Genomic DNA, 27,485 nt, shown 5'->3' on the forward strand with positions numbered 1-27,485 from the left:
TGCTACCATGCCCAGCTAATTTTTTTTTTTTTTTTTTTTGTATTTTTAGTAGAGACAGTGTTTTGCTATGTTGGCCAGGATGGTCTTGAACTCCTGACCTTAAGCAATCTGCCCACTTCTGCCTCCCAAAGTGCTGGGATTATAGGCAGGAGCTACTGTGCCTGGCCAATTAAAATTTTCATATAAAGAATTTCTTTGGGCCAGGCGTGGTGGCTAACGCCTGTAATTTCAGTACTTTGGGAGGCCAAGGCAGGTGTATCACTTGAGGTCAGAAGTTTGAGACAAGTGTGGCCAACATGGTAAAACCCTGTCTCTACTAAAAATACAAAAAAAGCTGGGCGTGGTGGTCGGCCCCTGCAACCCCTTACTCAGGAGGCTGATGCAGAAGAGTTCCTTTAACACCGGAGGTGAAGATTGCCGTGACACGAGATTGCACCACTGCACTCCAGCCTGGGTGGCAGAGACACTCTCTTCCTTAAAAAAAAAAAAAAAAATTTCTTTTGTCATTTTCTATTTGTTAATTTTTGGCCGTCTCTTTGTTATGTGAATTTGATTTTTTTTTTTTTTTTTTTAATGCTTTGAGTAGAGAAAACTGTTGAAGCTGCCTTAGGGTGTTTTTCTACGGCATTTGAAATGTAATAACCAAGATATCAAAGGGTCTAAATTAGATGTAAAAAGATGTTAATTTAAGGGTTATTTGTATAGCACATTTTAGAAATATAATTGCATTGGAATAAAGGGGTAGGAAGGAGAGGAAAGAAAATTATATGGCTGGTGTTACAAGCTACAGTTTGCCTGCAGGTATTTACAGCCTTTGAAGTATTCTAAATGTGTGTCAGGCCTACATAATGGACAGGCTTCCAGGACTTAGGCCAGCCCCAGACACTGACACTTACAGTAATTTAATCATGGTTGCGTTCCTAAGTGTGTGTTTCTTTTCTTTAAAGCAGCCAACAGCGCCATTACCCCTGGCTAGAGAGTGATACTGTGGTGGCCTCAAGCATTGTGCAGCTGTTCACTGACTGTATTGACTCACTGCATGAGAGTTTTAAAGGTAGGAAGATGTCAGGCTGTCTCTGCTTAGTTTTCATTTTTCCCTAAGTCATTCAGTCAGTCTTTTCTTTCTACTTTTCTCTACTGAATTTTTATTTAATAGGCAGTTATCTGTGACTGAAGAAAGGTCACTGATACAATTATTTAATATTAAGTGTGTAATCTCTTCTTCTTCTTTTTTTTTTTTTTCCTTTTGGAGATGGAGTCTCGCTCTGTCGCCCACGCTGGAGTGCAGTGGCGCGATCTGGGCTCACTGCAGCCTCTGCCTCCCAGATTCAAGCAATTCTCCTGCCTCAGCCTCCCGAGTAGCTGGGACTACAGGTGCATGCTGCCACACCTGGCTAATTTTTTTGTATTTTTAGTAGAGACGGGGTTTCACCATGTTGCCCAGACTGGTCTCGAACTCCTGAGCTCAGGCTATCTGCCCGCCTCTCTTCCCAAAGTGCTAGGATTAGTAAAGGCATGAGCTACCATGCCCGGCCTTTAAGTGTGTAACTTCTTACCTTTTTTTGTTAGGTTGCTCTGAGTTTCTCAGTTATGGTAAATCTGCAGTCTTTCTCTCTTCCAGTATTGCCTATCCTGCATGTTGAGTTTCTTTCTGTCCTCCCTAACTCTTAACCTCTTTTTCATATTTTCTGTCTTTTTTTTTTGCTTTATTCTGGGTAATTTCTAGAGGTCTTCCTTCCAGTTCTTTAGTCTCTCTCCAGCTGTGTTTCATCTGCTTAAAATATATCAATTGAATTTTTCATTTCAGTGATTATTTTTTCCATTTCTACATCTATTTGTTTGTTTTTCAAATCTACCCTGATCCTTTTTGGTAGTATCTTTTCTTTCATTAAAAATTCTATTTTTTATTTCCTTAAAATGTTTAAACAGGCTTACTTTATGATGTATATACAATAATTCTATTATCTGAAATTCCTGTTGGGGATTGCCTTATGCTGCTGTTTAATTTTCCTTTGGATTCTTGTTCTTGGAGGCTTGTGTCCTTGTGCATTTTTAAATTTTGTATTGTGAGCCCATATTTAGAGAGACTGATGGGAATCTCATAAGGCCTAGTCTGAGGGTATGTAAGGCCTCCAGAGAGGATTTACATTTGTTGTCAGTTGGAACTGCTCAACTTCTTGGTTTGGGGTTCCCCATGCTACAGGTTACATGAAATTAAACCGCAAACTCACTTGCAGACTGGCCTCAATTCTCAGAGTAAACTTTTTTATCTCTCCTGACTCACAATCCAGGGTAAGGCAGAGAAGTTTCCTCTTTTGCCCCATTCTGCCCTTTCAGTAAGAATATAGTCCTTAGAAAACCTCATGTTCTGTCCTCTTGTGCTGTTAAAACTCAGCAGGCAAATAGTCCTGGTTGGCTGGTTTCAACATCTGTTTAACACTCTGGCTTCCTCTTTGCTTCTGGCCCATGGTGTTTTCTTCCACTGAGCGTACCTAGTGCCTCTGTGGCTGCCATGTGTTTGTGTGGCATTTAGTTATAGAGTGATATGGTTTGGCCGTGTCACCACCCAAATGTCATCTTGAATTGTAGCTACCATGATTCCCATGTGTTGTGGGAGGGAGCCGGTGGGAGATAGTTGAATCATGGGGGCGGTTTCCCTCATACTGTTCTCGTGATGGGGAATGAGCTTCATGAGATCTGGTGGTTTGATAAGGGGTTTCCCCTATCGCCTAGTTCTCATTCTGTCTTTTGCCTACTGCCATGTAAGACGTGCCTTTCGCCTTCCACCGTGATTGTGAGGCCTCCCCAGCCACGTGGAACTGTGAGTCTGTTAAACCTCTTTTTCTTTATAAATTACCCAGTCTCGGGTATGTCTTTATCAGCAGTGTAAAAAGGAGCTAATACATAATTAACCATATGTCATCCAATTTTGGTTTTTTTTCCATAATAGATTTTATTTTTTGTTTAACAGACTTTATTTTTTAGAGCAGTTTTAGGTTTACAGCAAAATTAAGTGGAAAGTACAAGAATTCTTTTATACCCTCTGCCCCGACACATGCACAAACCTTCCCCACTCTGGACATTCCACACCAGGGTGATACATTTGTTATAATTGATGAACCTACATTAAGGCATCATTATCAACTAAAGTCCGTGGTTTACGTTAGCATTTTCTCTTGGTGAACACATTCAGTGGGTTTTGACAAATGACAAATAACATGTGCCCACCATTGTAGTATCATACAGAGCAGTTTCACTGCCCTAAAAATTCTCTGTGCTCTCCCTGTTCATCCCTTCCCTCCCCTCAACCCCTGATCCTTTTACTATCTCCATAGTGTTACCTTCTCTAGAATATCCTATGGTTGGAATCATAGCATTTCAGATTAACTTCTTTTACTTAGTAATAGGCATTGAAGTCTCTTTATGCCTTTTCATGGCTGGATAGCTCATTTCATTTTGTCTGGCTGTACCTTATTTGTATTTCTGATTTATCTTTTACGTATCTGATCTTGTCTTGAAGAGGTGAAAACCCTTCATAGAATAACAAATGTTATTCATTGCTTCTTTTTGCTCCCTACAAAACGGATTATGCCGTATTCTCAGTTTGTGTTTGATAAATAGTAGTTCAGTGAGTAACACATGAAATCCTAGTAGTACTCTTTTTTTTTTTTTTTTGGAAAGACGGACTTCTAGCTGCTTTTTACCATCCAGAATATGTTGATTACTGAGAAAAAGATTTGAGCACCAAATGATAGTCATAAAGGCTATATATTTAATTTCTTTTTTTTTCTTTTGAGACAGAGTCTTGCTCTGTTGCCCAGACTGGAGTGCAGTGGCGGGATCTTGGCTCACTGCAACCTCCGCCTCCTGGGTTCAGGCGATTCTCCTGCCTCAGCCTCCCGAGTAGCTGGGACTACAGGTGCCTGCCACCACACCCAGCTGATTTTTGTATTTTTAGTAGAAACGGGGTTTCACCATATTGGTCAGGCTGGTTTTGAACTCCTGACCTTGTGATCCGCCTGTCTTGGCCTCCCAGAGTGCTGGGATTACAGGTGTGAGCCACCGTACCCGGCCGTATTTAATTTCTTAGTATAGGGGAAAGAACCCCAAGGCTCTCTTGCCTGTGTATATAAATAAAATGAGAAAGTGGCATAGGGACAGGAGGGCACACAAACTTGAATCAAGACTTGGTAGCTGGGTTCAAAGAAAGGAAACAGGAGAGCTTTGCAAGGTAGGATGAAGAAGTATTGTAGCTTTTTAGTAATATTATCTGATCCACTAGCTCCTTCTATGGATGAGGAAAGTGGGAACCTGAAAATGGAAAGAATTTATCTGACGTCATAGAATTTGTGTCTTGACTGAAACTATCAGCTTAGTCTTATCCTAAGACATCCTCCTGGATATCTTCTACATACTTACCCAACTTTATCTAAACAAAACTGTCTTTTATCCATATTTAAACAAATGCTATCGTTAACCTCTATCTTAAAGGTTGTTAAAAATATGCATTCCTGTTTCATGCTGGGTTGTGGAATTGAGAGCACAAGCATATTAGAAATGAGAGTTTTCTGGTACAGTGTGTTGATGCTCATTGGCTTTTTTTTTTTTTTTTTTTTTTTGAGAAGGAATCTCACTCTGTCACCCAGATTGGAGTGCAGTGGTGTGATCTTGGCTCACTGCAACCTCTGCCTCCCTGGTTCAAGCAATTCTCCCACCTAAGCCTCCTGAGTAGGTGGGATTACAGGCGCCTGCCATCACACCTGGCTAATTTTTGTATTTTTGGTAGAGACAGAGTTTCACCATGTTGGCCAGGTTAGTCTCGAACTCCTGACCTCAAGTGATCTGCCTGCCTCGGCCTCCCAAAGTGCTGGAACTGCAAGCGTGAGCCACTGCACACAGCCTTGTTGGCCATTTCTTAAAAGATTTGTGTTGAGAAACACCGTCAGGTTTTTGTTTTTGCTGTGTGTGGCTCGCTCTTCTTTGACTGCTTTCCATTTGCGTGGAACCAGAAAGTTTGAAACCACTTGTTTTAGACTAAATGTCCATTATATAGTCATTAGCCCTTGAAGACATTAATGGAATTGATACTTGTGAGGATAATATTGAGTAATAATCCAGGTCTCAGAAAAGCGTGAGATTTATTTTAGAATGACTTACATGAATGACAGTTAATAGGCTAGTTTCATTGCACCAAGGGTTAATTAAGTGTTAGTCATTTGGAACATTTCCACTGTTTCTTAAATTAAAAAATTATTATTAATGTTATCTTTGATTAACAAATCATAATTATATACATTGATGGGGTACAGTGTGATTTACAGTGTGGCATGATTAAATCAAACTAATTAAGGTATCCATCACCTTGCTTACCTATCATTGTTTATGACGAGACATTTGAAGTTTGTTCTCTTCTTATTTTGAAATATGTAATGCATTGTTGTGGATGGTAGTCACCCTGCTGTACAATAGATCCTGAAACCTATTCCTCCTGCCCTCTGAAACTTTGTGCCCTTTTGATCAGCAACTCCTCAATCCCTCCCTTTCCCCCTGACACCCCACAGCTTCTGGTAACCGTCATTCTATTCTCTACTTCAGTGAGTTCAACTTATTAGATTCCACATATGAGTAAGATCATGTGGCATTTGTCTTTCTGTGCCTGGTTTTCTTCACTTAGCATGATGTCCTCCAGATTCATTCGTGTTGTTGCAAATGACAGGATTTCCTCCTCTTCTAAGGCAGACTGGTATTCCATTGTGTGTATACACAACACTTAGAAAAATCCATTCATCTTTTGAAGGATGCTTAGGTTGTTTCCATATCTTGGCTATTGTGAATAATGCTGCAGTGAAAGTGGGAGTGCAGTTATCCCTTCAGCCTATCGATTTCCTTTCTTTTGGATGTATACCCAGAAGTGAGATTACTGGATCATATGGTATTCTATTTTTAGTTTTTTGAGGAACCTCCATGCCTTTTTCCATAATGGTTGTACTAATTTACACTCCCACCAACGGTGTTTAAGAGTTTCTTTCTCTCCAGATCCTCTCTAACACTGGTTATCGTTCATCTTTTTGATAACAGCTATCCTAACAGCTGTGCACTGATACCTTGTTGTGGTTTTGGTTTGCATTTCCCTAATAATCAGTGACGCTGAGCATTTCTTCATGCACCTATTGGCCATTTGTATGTCTTCTTTTAAAAAATGGAACATTTCTTTTTGGGGAATATTGGATTTCTCCTGAGTGCCAAATGAATGAAGCACTAAATGTGTAAAGCTGAATACATACTGAGGGCAGCAGGCTGTAGGAGCATATTTCAGTTAAAAAGCCATATATTTAGAAATTTTAAAGAAAAGCTTAAAATGAGCATCTGCTCACTCCAGTTACCCAAGTGGGTAAATGAAGTGCCATTCTTTATTACTAATCTACCAGTAGTCCCCTTAAGCACTCTCCCCACATGAAAATCTGAAATTGGGTCAATAACGAGAACCTTCGGTTTTAGATTTTTAGTTCAAATTTGCATTTTTTTAAAAAAAGGTAAACCAAAGGTCTTCAGCTCTATTTTCTTTTTAAATTCTAGATAAGCTGTTCCCAGGTGATGAAGGAGCCCTTTGGTTGCACCTGATGCATTATTGCGAAGCATGTACAGCACCCAAAATGCCAGAGTTCATTCTGTACACTTTCCATAGCGCGTACCGGAAACTGCCGTGGAAGGACCTGCACCCTGACCGGATGCTCATGGAGGCCTTCTTCAAAGTAAGCCCTTCACTCCCCGGGTTGCAGCCCAGAGAGATCTGGTTTCCAGGGAGCAGCCTGGTCACTGTGGTTGTTAGGCATAGTGGCAGTGTGTGCCAGTGTGGACCATGAATACATTCTGTGTTGCCTCGGTGGTGCTTGTGGAAAACAGTGTCCCATGGAAGTCATTTCATTGTATTAACACATCTACAGGACCATTTTTAAAACCCAGAGAAAGATTTGATCTATAATATGTCAGTCATCCCCTAGGCTTTGTCATGTGTGAGTACATAGTTTAATGCCTCCATTATGCTTAATCTTGGTTGTTGTTGATGTGTTTGTGTCATTACAGTTTGTGTCATCAACTGTGTATTGTTAAATGTTCTATTAAAGCAAAATGTAAATTGGTACTGAAGCTATTAGTTTCTTTTAGCAGTCATGCAAGTGAATAATTTGATTATATGAGATAAAATGCATTGTGACAACCGACGAATGCATCATAATCGTGTACAGACCTGAAATGACCTGAAAAAAGAGAGTATGTGCGAGTCTTTGCAGTAGAAGCAATGGTTACAAAAACCAGAAAACAGACAGTGTAGTGTAACTTACATATCAGTCAGGCATTTGGAGCTGTTATCGCTTTTCTTTTTTCTTTTTTTTTTTAATTACACTCTTATCTTAGGTTTTTATGGTAGTTTCAGTTCATTTGTTCATAGTCTCATCAGTTAGTGTTTACTCTTACTATCACATTTATTACTGAGACACCTTAAGTGCTTTGATACAGACGTACACTTATTTATGACAGTTAGCAAAATGTACTTAACTTTTTTTGTGCCCTTAATGGAAGCCTATCTGTGCTGTCTTGTCAGCCACTCCTCAGTAGCTGAAATGCAAGAAAAGCTGAGGGCAGTTGTTCTAGAGAAATTCAAGACTTAAGAATGATTTTATAGCTAGATTTAGTATATGAGACAGGCATTAAGTAAATATTTATCACCATTATGACCATACTAGAGAAAGGTGGTTTAAAGAACTATAAGATGGAGTTTTAACTAAGTAAAAGGATGACCTTAACTATAAGACAGATTAAATAGTAGCACAGCCTGTTAAGGGACGCTGTAGACTCTGTCTCTAGGAGTTTTATTCTAATGGCAGATGACCCTGACCACCCCAGAAGCTGGGGATGTTTTAATTCTTTGTGTCTTCTTGGCATAATAAACTATATTTTTTTTGGTGGGGTTGAGGGTGAGGATAGAGAACTGATTATAATGGACAATGAAGAATCATTTTCTAAAAGGAAGAGAATTAGTAGTTAGCATAATATAATAACAGTAATGAGAAGAAATGAATCATCACCAAATTCAGTTGATCATGATTTTATAAATAGACTAGAGCTTTTAATCTTCATATTGAAAGGAAAAATTCATGAGTAGCCATGTTTTATTTTAAACAAATTAGAAGTACTGAAATAGCTTGTAAGAGATCTTTGAGGTTTCTTATATACTTTATAGTACATCTGTTCCTCATTCTCTTATTTTTTTTTGAGACGGAGTCTCGCTGTGTCACCCAGTCTGGAGTGCGGTGGCGCGATCTTGGCTCACTGCAATCTCCGCCTTCCGGGTTCACGCCATTCTTCTGCCTCAGCCTCCCAAGTAGCTGGGACTACAGGCACCTGCCACCAGGCCCAGCTAATTTTTTGTGTTTTTAGTAGAGATGGGGTTTCACCATGTTAGCCAGGATGTTCTCGATTGCCTGACCTTGTGATCCGCCCGCCTTGGCCTCCCAAAGTGCTGGGATTACAGGCGTGAGCCACTGCACCCGGCCTCTCTAATATATTTTAAGTAGAATTTAAACATGCAGTCATCAAAAATTGTAAAGACTAATAATGGGGAGACATTGTTATAATACAACATTACATTAGAACGGGAATATAGGCCGGGCACAGTGGCTGACACCTGTAATCCCAGCACTTTGGGAGGCCGAGGTGGGCAGATCACCTGAGGCTGGGGGTTCAAGACCAGCCTGACCAACATGGAGAAACCCGGTCTCTACTAAAAATAAAATAAAAAATAAGCAATAAAATAATAAAATAAAAAATTAGCTGGGTGTGGGAGTGGGCGCCCAGCTACTCGGGAGGCTGAGGCGGGAGAATTGCTTGAACCCGGGAGGCAGAGGTTGTGGTGAGCCGAGATTGTGCCATTGCACTCCAGTCTGGGCAACGAGAGTGAAACTCCATCTCAAAGAAAAAGGCAATATAAATAATATACACTAGTGTAGTAGATCTCAAAGTAATGTGGTCCCTGGGACAGAAGCATCAGCATTACCTGGGAACTTACACATTCGAGCTCCCAACCCATACGTGCAAAATTAAAAGCTCTAGGGGTAGGCCCAGCAATCTGTTTTAATACACTTTCCATTTAGTTCTGATGCGCGCTTAAGTTTGGGAACTACTGACTAGTAAATCTCAACTTTGCCCTGTCCTGGCACACCCGAGGATTCTGATACACTCCCTGCAGCTCCAGTGACTTACTGTGGCAGCGATTCTCCACCCAGGTTGGGGTTAGGGAAGGTCATTCCTCACTTGTTAAGAATGATTGGAATAAATGCTGAAATCTGAACAGACAAACTAAAATATACACACATACATTGTGGAAGGAGAGATATTACAAATATTAAGTCTAAATCTCTAGGAGGTGGGATTGTAAGTGATATAATCTGGGGAAAAAGTGTTTTTTAAAAACGTAATTATGAAATAATTTACGTACATTTTCCAGATACATAGATAGCACAAGGCAACACATTGATTTTAATTCATTTCCTTCTAGGTGGAACGAGGAAGCCCCAAGAGCTGTTTCTTATTTTTGGGGTCTGTACTCTGTGAAGTCAATTGGGTTAGTGTGCTCTCTGATGCCTGGAATCCCAGTCCCCACCCAGAAACCCGCAGCATGATTGTCTGCCTCCTTTTCATGATGATTTTATTGGCAAAGGAAGTTCAACTGGTAGACCAAACAGTAAGTTTGGGAAGCTTATGGCAAACATTTGGCAAGGCTGCTTAGATCTTTGCTTTCTACTAGGTCATAGTTTTTCATTTGTTTTTCCAGTGCCCCTATCAGTGTGAACAGATGCTTGGCATATGAGATGTACCTTTAACCAGATGCCTGATTTTCTTGGATAGCTCATTATCTGATTCTAAATTATACAAAGAACCACACTGAGTTAGAATATATTAATCAGCTTTATTTTACATCTCATTAATATCTAGTTCAATCTCTTGTATGCTTCTTGAAGTCAGTTTTGGCATGTCCCACCAGAACAGAGAGTTCATTTGAAAGAAAAGAACCTGGGTTCCAGATACTCAATACATCTTAATATGAATGTGTTTTTGCCAAGACTTTGGTTATTGCTTTCACTAGTACCCCTAACTCGAGTAGATACTTACTTGATATTGTAACTGTTCTGTGCTTACCATAGGCCATCTTAGTGGTTATTCGACAGACTAGTTAGCAACACATATTTCTGGAAAAATTGGGGCTCTGGAACTAAAGGAATATGTGTTTTATTTTTAGGATTCACCTTTACTTAGTCTTCTTGGACAGACAAGCTCACTTTCATGGCATCTCGTGGATATTGTGTCGTACCAGAGTGTGCTAGGTTATTTCAGCAGCCATTACCCGCCATCCATCATCCTGGCAAAAGAATCTTATGCTGAATTAATCATGAAGCTCCTAAAAGTGTCTGCGGGCCTTTCTATTCCTACTGACAGCCAGAAGCATCTGGTAAGTTGAGAGGTAGTTTAAAAGGCAGGGACTGTTCTTGGAGATTGGTAGTAGCATAAGTGCTACAAAGGACAGTCTTGAACCTAGGAAGTGCTCAGCAGAGGAAGTTGGAGGGTGTGTATTATCATATACTCATCTTTTGGCCTTGTAGATCTTTTGGGTTGAGTTCTCGTTTTGGGAGAGCCTTTACTTATTAGCAATGTCACATGTTGACGAAAGGTCAAAAGGATTGAGGGCTGCCAGCAAGCTGCTGGTTTCATGATCTGAATGTCATTGGCAGCAGAATGGGAGGGAGGGAGGGTAGTAATATGAGCTTGAGGTCTGACAGGACAAGTCCTTCAGTTTTCTCATCTGATTAGAAATAGTGCCTTGCAAAGGCTGGGTGCGGTGGCTCACGCCTGTAATCCCAGCACTTCAGGAGGCCAAGGCAGGCGGATCACCTGAGGTCAGGAGTTCAAGACCAGCCTCGTTAACATGGTGAAACCCCATCTCTACTAAAAATACAAAAGTTTGCTGGGTGTGGTGGCATGTGCCTGTAGTCCCAGCTACTCGGGAGACTGAGGTAGGAGAATCGCTTGAACCCAGGAGGTGGAGGTTGCAGTGAGCAACCTGTACTCAGCCTGGGCAACAGAGTGAGACTCTGTCTTAAAAAAAAAAAGTACCTTGCCTCAAAGCGGTGTTGTGAGGGTTGAATTAGATAATGAACATAAAAGTTTTTGGAAAAGTGTCTGGCAAGTAGTTAGTGTTTGGTTGTTATTCTTGTAGTAAAAAAAGGAAGAGTATTCTGCCAGAATTTGGGAAAACATGGGCCCTGGTCAAAGTGTTACCATAGATTTGCCTTTTACTAGACTCAGGGCCCTTGGGCCACGTGGGACTAAGTCTTCATGTGGCTTCCTGTTCTGTCTCCTCTACTCCCTACCCAAGCATTCATTGCAGTGCCATGCTCCCAGGAAATATGCAATTAACACTTCTTGCTTGGATTCATTTGAATGATTTTTTTTTTTTTTTTGGTCAGGATGCAGTTCCAAAATGCCAAGCTTTTACTCATCAGATGGTTCAATTCCTCAGCACCCTGGAACAAAATGGAAAAATCACCTTAGCAGTCCTAGAACAGGAAATGTCTAAGCTCTTAGATGATATCATTATCTTTAACCCACCCGGTAAGTGACTAGTCAGAAGTCCTGTATTCATTCAGTCAATGCATTCCTGCTGTGCGTGAGGCACTGTGAGATCAGGAGGGTGTTCAGGACACTGGCACTCCTCTTTCCAGAGAAGCAATGATCAGAGAGGTGTTTAGACACCAGGGACTGAGCAGTGGGGAAGGATTGACACTGGCAGATGCTGGTGGGTGATGGGTGAGACTGACCGTTAAGCTGGACAATGGGATCTAATGATTAGGAGATACCAGAGACCTTTTATGGAGCGGTATTTCTAGGGATTTTGGCTTTTAACTGGGAGTGCACTTCAGAATCACCTGTAGACTTGTCAAGAAACTGTGTATGGAGAACTTCTGCTCCTGGCAGTTTGGTGGACTAGACATACTGACTGCCTCTCCTGCTGAAGACAAACTAGGTGCTGGATGAAATGTTTTCAAGAAACTGGAAATTAAATTTATCAGTGGAGTGGCCAAAAGGTAAGGAAACCTCAGAGGCCAAAACCTAAGTGAAAGGAGAAACCCATCAAGGCAGATGGAGTTCTGAGGCTGCTGTCACCCTGAAGAGTTTTGCTGAATATGTTGGATATTAGGGGGAGGCGGTAAAGCCCAGGGCCTGCCTAAGATGGGAGCCTAAAAGGAAATCCAATGCATAATCCACAGGGTGACATTTTTACTGTAAAGATGATCTAGAAGTAAACCTCCTTTTGTGAAAAGAAGGCAAAGACAGTTATCCGTTTTGGCCTTGCTGTTAGGTTAAATGTTTATGTAGGAAATGTTGTTAGGTTAAATGTTTATGCAGGAAAAGAGATATCTGTTTTGAGAATTGATAAGCTGACCCTTATGTGGTTTTGAAGCAAGAATTCAGACTACCTAGATCGTTAAAAACAGCAATAATAACAACAGCCTCAGTCTAAGAATTTAGAGTAGTTCTGGGTTGGCAGTGCCACTGCAAAAAGCAACCATAGATCCTGTTTGGAGAAACCCATCTTTAACTCAAGCTTCAAAGTTCCAAGAAAGTCACAGTAAAAAATGTCACAAAACACATAAGGACATAAGACACCATGAGCAAAGTAATAGAAAACAACAGCAGTGTCAGAAATGAAAAGATTGAAGATAGTGGATTAATTAGTACAGTAAGCAAAAAGACATTTTTATTATATGCTGAAATAAGAGAGGATTGAAGATATCAGTAAGAAGCAAGAGATTGTAGAAATATGCAGATTTGAGAGATTTATATATTTTAGAAATGAAAAATATGAAGATTATAATAAAGTTAATGGATAAGTTCAACAGTAGATTAAACCCATCTGAAGAGAAAATTGGTAAACTGGAAAATAAAACTGAAGAAAATACTCAGATTGCAGCACAGAGAAACAGAGAAGGAATGTAAAAGTGAGCTGGGCATGGAGGTCGAGGAGGAGGATTGCTTAAGGCCAGGAATTCGAGGCCACAGTGTGCAATGACTGTGTCTGAATACTGCACTCCAGCCTGGGCAACATACTGAGAACCCATCTCTAAAACAAACAAAAAGAATGTGAAAGTGAGGTTAAAAGGCATAGAGGATAGGCTGAGAAGGTATAATATACATCCGATTATCTAAGTAGAATTCCAGAAGGAGAGGAGATACTTAACTGGGGAGAAGCAATATCTGAAGAGATAGTAAGGCTAAAAATTTTCAGGACTGATGAAGACAACAATCCTCAAATTCAGTAAACCCAGCAAATCCCAAGCAGGATATATGGAAAGAAATTCAAACCTGTATACACTATAGTGAACCTGCAGAAGCACCAGTGGCAAAATTTAAAAAATAGAACAAAACAAAACCCTTTACATCTAGGAAGGAAAGGCAGATTACCTACCAAGGAGCAACATTTAGACTGATAGCTGACTTCTCAATATCAATCAAAGAATCTTCTTACAGGAGACAGTGGGATAACAACTTCAATGTGCTATGAGAAAATGACTCATAACCTAGAATTGTAAACTAAGAAAAGCCACCCTTTAATGAAGAAGAGGAGGTAAAGAACCATACTTTCATTGAGCCCTGAGAGTGTTTGTCCCAGTAGATGTCACTAAAGAAAATACTAAAGCATGCTAGGAAGGAGGTTGAGTTAAAAGTGTTCTAAGGTTCTACTACTGTTTAGTGGGTCAAGAGATTATACCTTGATAAAGTATGAATATTAACAACTTTAAGAAATTAACCAAAAGAATAGAAATTAAAATGTACAATTTCCAAGTCAGTAGAGGGAGATTAAAAGGAATGGCCAAAGTATGTTCAGTCCAAAGAAGGCAAGAAAGGAAGCATGGAGAAAGTGAGAAAAATAACCAAAATTAGATGATAAAATTCAAATGTGTTGGTAAAGGGACTAATGCTCAAGTTAAAAGACAAAGATTGTTAAGGTAGATTAATAACCAAAAACATCTAGCTTTAAGCTGTTTGTAAGAAATACATCAAAAGCATAAAGATATAGAAAGCGTTCCATAAGATGATTATATCAGGCAAATATTAAAATAGAAAGCTGGCATAGCTATATTAATATCAGATAAATAGAACTGTAAGGCAGAAAACTTTGTAAAAGCCAGATGTTCATCTCTGTGTATTTCTGCCCTGAAGTTGCATGACATAGAAAAAAAAAAAAATCAGTAACTAAATAGAACTAGAGGGAGAAACACTGTGGAAATTAAGAAGCAAACTTTTAAATAACTGATGGCCAAAGGAACAATCATAATAGAAATTTAAAATACTTAGAACTGAATAGTAAAATACAGTGCATCAAAATTTGTGGGATACAGATTTAGCCTGTTCTCACACTGCTATAAAGAAAAACCCAACACTGGGTGATTTATAAGGAAAACAGGTTCAGTTGACTCATGGTTCTAGAGGCTGTACAGGAAGCATGATGCTGCCATCTGCTTGGCTTCTGGAGAGGCCTCAGGAAACTTACAATCACAGCAGAACACAGAATGGGAGTAACACTCCACATGGCCAGAGAAGGAGCAGGAGAGAGAATGAGTGAGAAGGAGATGTTGCACACTTTTAAACTACCACATCTCTGAGAACTCTAGTATGAGAACAGCACCAAGAGGATGGTGCTAAACCATTCATGAAGGACCCAACCCCATATTCAGCCACCTCCCACTAAACTGTGCTCCAACACTGGGGACTGCGGTTCAACATGAGATTTGGTGAGGACACAGATCCAAACTGTATCAGTTACTTTTAGGGCCATAAATGCTCATCATAGACTTTTTTAAAAGGTAAAAATTAAAAAACATTAAACAGTTATTTTAAAAGACAGCAAAATAACAATCAAAGGCAGTAGAAGGGAGGAAATAATAAAGAGAAAATAAATAGTAAGAAACTAAGAATGAAGAACAATGAAACTGGTAAATGTGTGGGTAAATCTAAATGAAATCTGACTGTATGCAACAATAATAATAGAAATGGCTTATTGGGTTATGGCAACAGTGGAGAAATGAAATTAGAATGTTCCAAAGCCATTACATCATCTGGGAACCAATTAACATCAGACTTCAAAAAATCAGGAATGCATGTTTTCATTTATAGGATAACCACTATGAGAATTTTAAGAGAGGGTTTCGTTTTCAAGCTGAAACAGGGAAAAAATAGAATAATAATCTAAAAGAGGCAAAAGAGAGAAAAAGGAATGTAGAATAGGAGGGACAAATAGGATACATACAGGAAGACAGTAGACTTAGACCCAGCTACGTCAGTAATTAATTATAGTAACTGTGAATGATTAAGATTGTCACACCAGATAAAACAAGGAAGAAAAAGACAACTTAGTAGAAAAAAATGGACGAGACCCTTGAAACGACATTCTGTAAAAGAAAATATCCTGCTGACCAATAAACATGAAACAGTGCTAGATGTTGTTGATAATCATACTTATTTCATGTAGATATTGTAAGTATCAGGTGAGATAGTATCTAAAATTTTAGCATCAGCCTGGCAAGTCAGCCACATTCAGTGAATCTTATGGAAAAGAAGTATCAGCAAGCAATGCTGGAGAAACTGTTCTAGAGTTGGTCAGATGTGATTGAACCAGAAGGGTTGAATAATAGCTGGCCATGGAAAGGGGAGAAGGGTATTCTGGAAAGATCTTCGTCAGAAGAGTGATAGGATCAGATACAGTATTTAGGAAAAGATTTGAGAGCCCTGTTGATGATGAACAGAAATGGGAGAGACTGGGGTCTGTTGTAGTAATCTATTCCTATTAGTCATAATTAAGAGATAAAATTTAAATTGCTATTCAGTTGAAATTCAGAGATGAGCCTTTATTTCCAAGAATATTTGTACCCGTGGAAATACATGAAGAAATAGACAGACATACTGTTATTATCTCTCTCAAACTTGTTTTTTAAGTCCTTGCTTGACAGTAAGTAGGTCGTACAGAAAGATTGAGGTTTATTTAACCCTGCTTAAGTAGATGAATTTGCTTTGATAGATGCGATGAATAAGATCTCTCAACTTTTTACCCTTCCTGTTGACATAAATACTGAATCCTTGTGGTGTGAAAGCTACAGTTCTACTTCTTAAAAAAAAATGTACCCAGCTTAGGGAGAGCTAGAAGAGTTGTCATAATTATTCCAGTTAACTCTCAGTAAAATGTATTTTCTGTTTTTGAATGTGAAGAAGGAATCTACCTCAGTGAACTTCTCTTATTTGCAGTTCTCTTGTAAAATGAATTTGTTCTTTTTCTTGAATTCCTCTCTTTTTACCTCCAACTTTTTTGAAAAATTACCAGTCGGCTTACTTTCCTTATTTAAAAAACAAAGAAATAAAAGAGCTGCTGTTAGGACGCTTTGCTAAGATTTTTCCTTACATTTATATTTAGTTTTAAGTAATAACCTTTAATGTGTGGAAATCACCCTAGAATATTGACAGTGATGGCAGTGATAGTGGGTACTGTTGCTCTTGGTTTACTGAATGACTGGTGAGATCTACGTATTTGGTTTTCCATGAACAAAGGTTGGAAAATAAAGACTGACTAGGCATGTTCTGATAAGTTACTCTTTCACACCAGCTTCAGATTTGTCTATTTATTAAGGTATTGCTCTGCTATGCTGCTGTACCCAGGGAACTCACAGTAGTTCCTGCTTTTACTCTTAGAAACTGTGTGCCGCATACTATCTGTACAAACTCAACACCATCCAGAGCCTTCCTTCTGGTCCCTTGCAGTCAGCTACTAGCATTGGAGAGTATCTCCCTGGAGAGCAGCTAAGATTGAAGTACTGTTATTCTCCTGATCATGTGGATAGCACCTTTCTGGCAGCCATTCTTGAGTGTCTCTATGTTCCTTTCAGATATGGAAAGCCAGACCCGCCACATGGCCCTCAGCAGCCTCTTTATGGAAGTCCTGATGATGATGAACAACGCGACTATTCCAACGGCAGAGTTCCTTCGGGGCAGTATCCGGACCTGGATTGGCCAAAAAATGCATGGACTGGTGGTGCTGCCCCTTTTAACAGCAGCCTGCCAGAGTCTGGCGTCCGTCCGCCACATGGCTGAGACTACAGAAGCCTGCATCACTGCCTACTTCAAAGAAAGTAAGAGGAGGTCATCTTACGCTCCATTGTATTGGTCTTTTCCAGAAAGATGAAAGCATTGTCATCGGGAGATCTCTTTCTAGACTCTTCCCAGTGAGGGATGTGTCATTCTAATTTTCTGCTCTGCAAATGTTGTGGATGTTTCTGAATATATGTATTTTTCATAAAGATCTGCAGTTGGCATGAGAACCTGTGGCCATGTCTGTTAGTACAATCACGTTTCAAGGGAGAGAAGCTCTAATCCACTTCACGTTGGTTTTGGAGGGTCAGACCAACCTGTTATGACATGCAAATTGTGTTGTGTCACAGGCCAAGTCATAGTCCTCAAAACAAATGCTATATACCATGGTTCATGAGGTTAATTTTCCCTGTGTTTGTCACTTTTGGTAAAAGGAGTTTTCATAGAAGTTTTTAAAATTGCTGCTTATCAGATCTTTTAAAGCATTATGAAGGGCTCATTCATTGTCACCCCTCCTTTTTAAAAATATGTTTTACTGTCTACTTCTAAACTCTCAGACTCTGGAAGTGGCTTAGTTTGATTAAGAATTGCTGAGAACAGCATTTCTCACCTCTGATATCCAGATAACACATCACACTGCAGTCAGTGGGAGAGAAAGAGGGGTGAGAAGGAGGGTATCGGAGCAAGGATTCAGGAGGTGCCCACAACCTGCCATCTGCCCTGTCCTGACTCCCCATGAACAGCACATGCCCAACATGGAGGTGGTGTGCATGTCACCATGCTAGTCCACCCTCCCTTCCCCAAAGAGTGGAGAACCATTAGAATAACACTGCTATTCCAAACTTATCTGTGTTCCTAAAAATCAAACAGTTTCAATACATGAGGTAAACTAAGCTTTGATAACTAAAACTTCTCACAGATTGAGTGATAAGAGTTTCCCGTGGGAAAGCGTAAGTGTTCATATGTTCTTAAAAAGGGTATTAAAGTTAAACCTCTTAGCTGATCAGGACAGGCAGTGTCTACATGTGGTTTTAAGGATCATAATGTGATAGAAAGGTGATTTATACGTATGCAACCCTGAATTCTGATTTCTTAAACCTTTCTGGTGGCTACGCTGGAGACAAGCATCTGGCCCAAGGGCTTCCCAGTCTGAGACCTGAGGTGTATTTGACTTTTGTAGCCTCCAGGGTCACTGTAAGAAATGTTGTCTTGACACGAAGCTTATCTCATAGGTTGCTATGTCAAAAAAAAAAAAAAAAAAAATCATGAAGCTTAAAGTGAAAGTATTTGCTAGAGTTGTCAAGTAATTGTATTCTTGCCTATATCTTAATGTCTCTTCTTCATGTTCTTAGGCCCTCTCAATCAGAATTCAGGATGGGGGCCCATTCTGGTATCCCTTCAGGTTCCCGAGCTCACCATGGAAGAGTTCCTGCAGGAGTGCCTCACCCTGGGCAGTTACTTGACTCTTTACGTCTACCTGCTTCAGTGTTTAAACAGCGAACAGACTCTAAGGAACGAAATGAAAGTGCTGCTCATCTTAAGCAAGTGGCTGGAACAGGTGTACCCAAGGTACGTTGGCCCTCAGGCTGTTACATCAAACTTGCTGTATTTGGTTAACTTGGAATTTAGAGCTTAAGTGTAGCTTTAAGTACACAGAACCAAGTGGTGCATACAAAATAAGGTTTTAAGGTATGGTGACAGTGGTTTTGGAAAGATTCTTAATTAATGGGCTAATCTTCTGAGGAGATTTTTTGTTTCCTAAAACTGGCACGTTGAAACGCCAAGCATCAGTTTCCTTACCGGTTCAGTGGAGATAGTAACCCCTACCTGATAGGGCTGTCATGAGGATGAAGTAGAAGAACACGAAGTTCATCATGGTGGCATGTAGTAGATGTTCCACAGATGGCGGCAGTTGCAATCCCATTGCTCTATTTACATCAGCCGTTAGCCTATGCTTTTGAAGTATTGAATGTCTTCTATCCTTAAAACTCTGATGTGGACTTGCAGTTAAATCGGAGTGGAAAAAATTTACTTCTAATTTTATTTTCCTCTGGTGCCTTCCCTAGCTCCGTGGAGGAAGAGGCAAAGCTGTTTTTGTGGTGGCACCAAGTCCTTCAGCTCTCCCTCATTCAGACAGAGCAGAATGACTCCGTCCTGACAGAATCTGTCATTCGAATTCTGCTCATGGTTCAGAGCAGGCAGAACCTCGTGGCTGAGGAGAGACTCAGCTCTGGGATCCTGGGAGCGATTGGGTTGGGCCGGAAGTCGCCCTTGTCTAACAGGTAAGGAAGCGCCTTTCTAACACTGTTCTTCTAAACAGGCCTCAGACATCTGTACCTACTTACAGGTTGTGATACTTTAGTAGGTTTTTCGACTGAGGATCTAGGTTCTCCAGGGAGATTAATGGAAAAAAAAGAAAACACAGCCTGATTACATCTTTATATTCTAAAAAGCATTTTTAATTTTTTCTTACCTTTTAAGAAAATTTTCAGTTCAAACAGTACTTTTAATAGTATCTCCTGTTGTGTTTGGATTTTGTAACCTAACTGCACTACTGATTTCTTTTTGGTTTGGAACCAGTCATGGATGGTATGCGAGCTTAGTTTAAAAGCCAAGTCAGGTGGGTACTTGATGGGTTCAGGGAAACCCAGAACCGGTGAGGGACTCAGTCTAGTGAACTGTTCAGTAGTCAAGCTGGGTTAAGATCTGTTGGTGGCCGGGCGTGGTGGCTGATACTTGTAATCCCAGCACTTTGGGAGGCCAAGGCAGGCAGATCACTTGAGGTCAGGAGTTCGAGACCAGCCTGGCCAACATGGTAAAACCCCGTTTCTACCAAAAAATACAGGAATTAGCCGGGCATGGTGATACATGCCTGTAGTCCCAGGTACTCTGGAGACTGAGGTGGGAGAATCGCTTGAACCCAGGAGACAGAGGTTGCAGTGAGCTGAAATTATGCCGCTGCACTCCAGCCTAGGTGACAGAGTCAGACCGTGTCTCAAAAATAAATAAATAAATAAAAATACAAACACAAATACAAAAATTAGCTGGGTGTGGTGGCAAGCACCTGTAGTCCCAGCTACTCAGGAGGCTGAAGCAGAATTGCTTAAACCCAGCAGGCAGAGGTTGTAGTGAGCCAAGATCACACCACTGCACTCCAGCCTGGCCAACAGAGCAAGACTGTCTCCAAAAAAAAAAAAAGAAAAAACAAATAAAAGGCCTGTTGGTAAGAAGGATAAGTAATGAGAAACAAGTCTGGATTTTTGTTGCAAAAAATCCCAAGGCATGGAAGAATTTGCCATTAGCTTCCCATTTTCTCTCATCATACTTGCTTACGTCATGGTTTTCTTTTTAAGCCCTTGTCAGTGTTGAAAAGAATTTGCAAACTTGATGATGTCAGCATTCTTGTGGAATAGCCCATTGTGGTGTTGTATTGGGACTTACTCATTCCAAACCAGTTAACATCTTGTTTCTTGGTTTGAGGTAGAAGATAGCAGGACTGCATGATTTTGTTTTACTTAAATTTGGCTTGTGTCTTTTATTCTTTTTTTTTTTTAATTGTGATAAAATACACATAACTTAAAACTTTCCATGGTAACCATTTTCATATGCACAATTCAGTGACATTTAAAACATTCACAATATTGTTGCAGCCATCACCACAATCTAGCTTCAGAACATTTTTATCACTCCAAAAGGAAGTCCTACACTCATTAAGTAGTCACCTCCATTCCCTTCAACCCCCGTGTCTCTGGCAACCACTAATTGACATTATGACTTTATATAGTCAGTCCTATTTTGGACATTTCACATAAATGGAATCATATAATGTGTGGCCGCTTATGTTGGACTTTTTTCACTTAACATAAAGTTTTCAAGGTTCATCCATGTTGTAGTATGTATCTGTACTTCATTTGTTTTTATGGCTGAATAATATTCTTTTGTATTCCACATTTTGTTTATCCATTCATTAGCTGATGGACATTTGGATTGTTTCAGCCTTTTGGCTATTGCAGATAATGCTACTATGAGCATTTGTGTACCAGTTTTTGTTAGAACATCTGTTTTTAGCTTTTTGGTGTATACCCAGGAGCGGAATTGCTGGGTCCTATGGTAACTCTATGCTTCACTTGTTGAGGAACTGCCAGACTGTTTTCCCTAGTGCCTGCACCATTTACATTCCCACCAGCAATGTGCAAGGGTTCCAGTTATTCCACATCTTTGCCAACACTTTCATTCTTGAATCTGATTTATACATATATTGTTTGGATGGTGATAATGGATAAAACTTCTTCTTGATCATATTTTAAGATTTTCCTGAGAAGGTGAACAACACAGTCGATCTGGAAATGTGTTAGTGTTGTTTTGTCATAGAGAATATGGTGTTTATTTCAAAATGCTTACTTTAATAGCCATTTACTTCTTCTGACCTCTCCCTAATGCCTAAGGTTCCGAGTGGTTGCCCGAAGCATGGCTGCCTTCCTTTCAGTTCAGGTTCCTATGGAAGATCAGATCCGTTTGAAGCCTGGCTCTGAATTACATCTGACTCCCAAAGCTCAGCAGGTCAGTATTTACAATGAAGGGTTAGAAGTTTGCCTGCACATCTTCCCTAGAAGGCAGTGAGGTGGCAGCCGTAGCCTGTGCCCATCATGACATGATGCTCTGTGGTGGTAGCACACTGTTCCCTTTCATGTGCCCTACTTATTGGAAAATGGTTTCACGTGCCCACCTCCAAATTTTTGTAGGCAGTTGTCTAGATCACTGTTACTGTCACTGTAGAAAAGTAAGGCCAAATGAAAGTCTGTCTAGGATTAAATTTGGTTCTGATAAGTGTGAATATGCACTTATCTGCCACCTGCTTGGGCTGGAGCAGGGGCTGGAGCTGGGGACTGGGATCTTGCACAGAAGATGAGGCTACAGTTGGAATGGATGGAAATTAGCTGAGCTTTAGCTTGGAACCGAGAAAGTAGTTCCTGTTTTGTGAGTCTGAAGGTTGACTATTGTTGACTGATGCTAGAATAACCTAACATGGGCAGAATGGTAGCTAGAAATGACAGCTTCTTCTACACACATGGAAGGCCACATTCCTATGGACATGCTGGCCAGGTACAAAGGTGCACAGTAAAAAATGATGATCAGCATTCATGAGTCCTTCCTCTGTGCCAGGTACTGTTACAAGTTTTAACTTGACCAATATTAATGAGTTAAAGCGTTAACTCATTTAATCCTCATAGCAATGCTATAGCACAGAAACTATTTTATTTTTTAAGACAGGGTTTTATTCTGTTGCCCAGGCAGGAGTGCAATGGTGTGATCATATCTCACTGCAGCCTTGAACTCCTGTGCTCAAGCAGTCCTCCCACCTCAGCCTCCCAAGTAGTTAGGACTACAGGCATGCATTGCCACTCCTGGCTAATTAAAAATTTTTTTTTGTAGAGACTAGGTCTCGCTTTGTTGCTGAGGTTGTTCTCAAACTCCTGGCTTCAAGTGATCCTCTTACCCTCAGCCTCCCAAGTGGCATAAGCCACTGCATCCAGCTAGGAAATATTATTATCCTGGTTTTTTGGATGAGGAAAGATAGAGAAAGGCTAAGTAATTTGTCCCAAATCAGACACCTAGTAAGTGTTGGGGCTGGAATTCATACTGGCCAGTCTGGCTCCAGGCCTCTCCCATTCCCCACTCTGCAGGGCTGTCTCTGTAAGTGGTCAGAGCTTAAACACCTGAGCTCCTCTGCTGGGGCAGCTTTTTCATGTTTAAGCCAGCCACGTGCAATGTCAGATCTTGGTTATTAAGAGCAAGGATCAGACAGAATAATTAACAGGTTCTTCACAGGGATCTGGGCTTATTAAACAGCTGATAGTTGTCACTCATTGCCTAGACAGCTGCTGTTTGAATCCCCTGTTGTCTTACATGAAACATCCCGGTGGGCAGATGAAAATCCTGAGGGCAGGTTGTGCAGTCAGTGAGATGCAGGGTGTATTTGAGAAGGCTACGTCTCCTGTGGCCACCAGTACCTGGAGCATCAGTTTCTTGCTTTAACTGGGGTTCTGGGCTGTCCAGGCCTGGCCTCTTTGTCTTCATTTCTTTAGACTTAGAGTGATGACTCCCTGCATGTCCCATACGTATTTGTCATCAGGATATTCAGATTTGAAGAAAGTTGTCTTTTTAGAAAATGGTTATTCTTAGGCAAACTGTCAAAGTAGACTGTTTGGGGGACTAAATTTAAAGAAGGAAAGGAGAGGGAGAGAGACAGAGAGACACTGTGGTTCATGGGAAATGCCTGTCCCAATTGATTCCTATTCTTAAATTGAACTCTGTTTACATAGCTCCTAATTTGGTGCCCAGATACCTTCAGTTTATTTTCAACCTAAAGACTTCCATCTACAGCCCTCCTGGTAGTTAATTTCTAAAATTCCGGTTTATTTATCATCCTCAAAAAAATCACTTCTTTTTGTTTTTGAATCAACCACATTCCATCTTTTAATACATATTTTCTAGTGCAATGGTTTCTGTAAAAGGGACAAGGAGGGAGTGGGGCACTCCATGGTGGGGGATGTCCCCCAGTGAGGAGGGGAACACCATCAGAATCCTGGGGTGGATGAGTTTGTCACGTTGGAAAATGAAACTCCCCACCTAAAAATCAAGGGCCACTGTTGATTTTTTGTTTTCTCTATATACAGTCTCTTCCCCTTCTCTTCTCCTACTATGAAGAAAGGAATAATCAAAATTCTGGAGTCAAAGAATGTTTTTCTTTCCTTCTTCCTCTGAAGAGAGGAATGGAAACAGTTTCTGCCATGATTTTGTGTCATTTGTCAGAAGGATTCGGGAGGAACCTATGTACTTCATGCTTGTTGGCAGATTTAACAACCTCACTTACTCTTGGCAGCACTTAGCAACTGGTTCCTCTAGAATTCCTTTCCGTTAGACAGTTTCATATAACATTATCTCATAATCTAGGAACATATCCAACAGCAGATTGAACAGATTTCACCTTAGCAAGATGAGGCTGGTGCTTGGGATTTCCGGTTGGGCCCTAGGAACGGAGGGAGTGGACATTCTGGTGGGGAGGACCCCACAGGTGGGACTGGGGAGAATGAGGACAGGGCAAGCTTTAGAAATGGGTGTGGCAGGTGAGGTGCCCAGCAACAAGAGCAGCCTGCCACAGCAGTGGCTCTTGGTAAGGCAAGTTTGGGAAACAGCACAGAACAGAAACGGAAGGCTGGGTGTGGGATGCTGCAAAGGTCACAGAGGCTTTGGCTGCTGGCCTCCTTCTGGTTGTGTTAAATTAATCAATGCCTGCCTTTCGGACTCCTGACCTCAGTTCTGTAGGGCTCCTTCCCACAAGGCTCACAGTTGAAGTACATAGTAATAATGGGTGTGCTGCACCTCTGGCAGTCACATTATGTGCCTCTATGGAGTTAACCCTCTCGTCTTCCATGTCTTTTAGGCTCTGAATGCTCTTGAATCCATGTCATCAAGTAAGCAGTATGTTGAATACCAGGATCAAATATTGCAAGCCACTCAATTTATAAGGCATCCTGGCCATTGCCTTCAAGATGGGAAAAGCTTCTTGGCTCTTCTCGTTAACTGTCTGTATCCAGAAGTGCATTATTTGGACCACATACGATAGTAGCACTGAGGCTCTTGAAAAACCCATTGCTGTTTATGTTTACATTTAACTTTCCTGTTGCACAAGTAACTTTGCTCAATTTCACTGTAGAGCTCAGTTCGGCCCGTGTGTAGTTGACTGAGATGCAAGTTGGGAGGCATTAGATATTAGATAATTCTGAGGGGTGTGTGTGTCTGTGTCTCTGTGTGTGTGTGTGTGTGTGTGTGTGTGTGTGTGTGTTGTGTGTGTGTGTGCGCGCGCGCTTTCTTAGCTCTTAAGACCTTCTGGAGACTCTTTCAGTTTTTATATTTATCCACAAGAGAAACTTACTAAGTTCCACTTGGGTACAGAGCCACTCACAGTTGCGGAATGTCCCAGTCATCTCACAAGACCTCCAGATGGAGTTCTTTGTATGTTTCCACTTCTGTCTCCGTTTTATGTAAGTGTTCCAGATCTGACAACCTTGGAAGTCACATAGTACCCTTACTTTTAAACCCCATTTGTGCTCCTCCAAAGTAAAAAAGTCAATTTCGAAAATTTCTGCATTTCTCAAATGTGGGGAGATACAATAGTTTTAAAGTATCGTTTTTCTCAGAAGGGAGATAAAAATGCTGAGTTCATTAAAGTGGGTCATGTGTAAAATATGACCGTTGATCATGATTATAGTGGGCAGTAGAGATGATGACAAGTCCATTTCCATCCAGCCACGTGTCCTCATGGAAAAGGAGCTGCCTGTCTGAATCAGGGTGGCAAGCTGGCAGTCTGGGAGGAGCATGTTTCACACAGGTGTTTTGTTTGGTCCACTTGGTGAGGCGTACAGACAGGGCTGCCTCTCTCCAGTCAGGAGAGTCCGGGCATTCCCTCGGGCCCTGACCCTAGCCTCATTCACATCACTTGCCCCTGTCGACACCTAAGTTTGCACCCTTTGATAGACACCAGGTTTGGTATCTGAAAGGCTCACTGTCAGGAGACAGAGACTGAGGGAGACTGAAGACCTCATTCTCTGTTCCCTGCTTGTTTTTTAACTTCATATTTAAACTCAGATGAAGCCACTTGTCTGCTGAAACACTTGTCTGTGGAAACTGGGTCAGGTCAGGAGATCTACTGAAATTTGGCTTTTTTTCAATAGCCACGTGCCTTCTGTTGCTGACAGTTCATTCATTACCAAAGCCTGTGTGTAACTCTGCCTTGTTCTGTGGCCATCTTCTTGCTCATGTTATTTCTCCTGGGAATGAGCAGTTTGACTTCTGTTATCACGTTCCTCATTCTGTCAGCTCTACGTGGATTTTGCCTGCACAGCTGGCTTAATATGTCTTTGTGTATGGGTAGTTTGTAGCCCGAGAATATTTACCTAAAAATGTCTAAAAAGCCACCAAGAACGTTTATGGGGTATAGGGATGTAGTTAACAGAGTGCTAATCTCTCCTCAAATGTCCTTGTGGAATGCTTCCCCCCAGATTGGGAAGTTGGTAGGAGCTTTTCTTTACTTTGAATTTCTTTAGTCGGACGGAACGATTCTTCCTCACAGACAACGCTTTGCAGCTTTGATAAAGAACATCGTGTCCAGTCTCTTGAGTTTTACAGGCCACCAAATGTCCATCTCAGAGGGACCTGTCTCAGCTTTTCTTATTTTTGCTTCTCTCTATTTTCAAAATTAGTCATCTTGTTCTGTGTATAAGAAAATTTGACAAGCTGTGGACAGTTTAATAGTCTGATCTGGCAACACTGATTTTTGTTTGGAAATATTTTGTGTTTTCTTTGAGGAGGATATAATTATTGCTATCCTAGGATGTGAAATTTTTGAGTGACAGTATGCATATTTTAAAGAAAATTATGATTAATCTGTATAATGTTTTTGGTCTGTAAATATTATAAAAAATAAAATCAATCTTTGGTTGTAACTGGTTAAAAACCAAATTATAGGGATATCACACTATCTTATAAAGTGTTTCAGCTGCTAAAGTTGCTGTAGGTTGTTACGCCTGATGTCATTTAATTTATTTGACATTGAACTTCATTAATCATCAGAGATGGTCAGTGAAAGCGCTTCCTCTTTAACTCTTTCTTGCTTAACCTTGGAAGGTTGACTCAACTCCTAGGTTTCTATGGGAAACTCTGGGCTAGGAACGTGCTATAAAGACACTGAGATGGTTCAGACATGGCCATGCTGCTGTAGCCTCCTGGGAAAGAAGGGCAGCAGAGAGACCAGCCCGCCCATTGGCTTGCAGGGGTAGGGAGCCTCTGCTTGAAAAAATTGTTGGCCTCCAGAGAGCGTGAGGCTGTGGTTTCAGAATCAGTGATGGGTGCTGCACATCAATATTGGAATCAAGCAAGACCAAGACCTTGTGGACTGAGCAGCGTGGAGGGTGAACGGCTGCGGGCTCCAGACTTCACCGCAGGGTGGCCGACAGTGGCATTGGGACCAAATGAGGATGTCTAACTGCTTCCTGGGTTCGGGAGGAGGCAGCATTCTGGTTGCCATGAAAAACATCTCTCTCCCTCTCCATCACTCCCCATGCTGCAGCGCACGGGTGGGTGGCAGAGGCAGGCTGCATCCCTGAATCATGTTGCCCCATTGCCTATTAATAGAACAAGTGAAGGGCAGGATGCTGGAACACACCAGACATAGAGGGAGGGAGGTCCTGCCACATGTGTCTACACAGTTGTCTACACAGCATGACAGTAGCAGT

The 27,485-nt window shown here is 40.9% G+C and overlaps 1 protein-coding gene across 2 annotated transcripts in view; it reads left to right on the plus strand.

Annotated features, from left to right (window-relative positions):
• EPG5 (ectopic P-granules 5 autophagy tethering factor) overlaps positions 1-26,712 on the plus strand; it is a 128,667-nt gene extending 101,955 nt beyond the window's left edge. The window contains exons 35-44 of one of the 2 annotated variants that reach the window (XM_015121861.3): positions 948-1,054; positions 6,577-6,752; positions 9,554-9,739; positions 10,295-10,504; positions 11,520-11,664; positions 16,989-17,231; positions 18,543-18,759; positions 19,257-19,472; positions 21,636-21,750; positions 24,635-26,712. In XM_015121861.3, coding sequence (XP_014977347.3) covers positions 948-1,054; positions 6,577-6,752; positions 9,554-9,739; positions 10,295-10,504; positions 11,520-11,664; positions 16,989-17,231; positions 18,543-18,759; positions 19,257-19,472; positions 21,636-21,750; positions 24,635-24,817 — 1,798 coding nt within the window. In that variant the 3' untranslated portion in view covers positions 24,818-26,712. The remainder of the gene's footprint in view (positions 1-947; positions 1,055-6,576; positions 6,753-9,553; positions 9,740-10,294; positions 10,505-11,519; positions 11,665-16,988; positions 17,232-18,542; positions 18,760-19,256; positions 19,473-21,635; positions 21,751-24,634) is intronic. The other variant, XM_077975539.1, reaches the window with a different exon arrangement.
• Positions 26,713-27,485: the final 773 nt, after the last annotated feature.

Source organism: Macaca mulatta, chromosome 18 (assembly GCF_049350105.2).
Source record: "Macaca mulatta isolate MMU2019108-1 chromosome 18, T2T-MMU8v2.0, whole genome shotgun sequence".
Taxonomy (NCBI): domain Eukaryota; kingdom Metazoa; phylum Chordata; class Mammalia; order Primates; family Cercopithecidae; genus Macaca; species Macaca mulatta.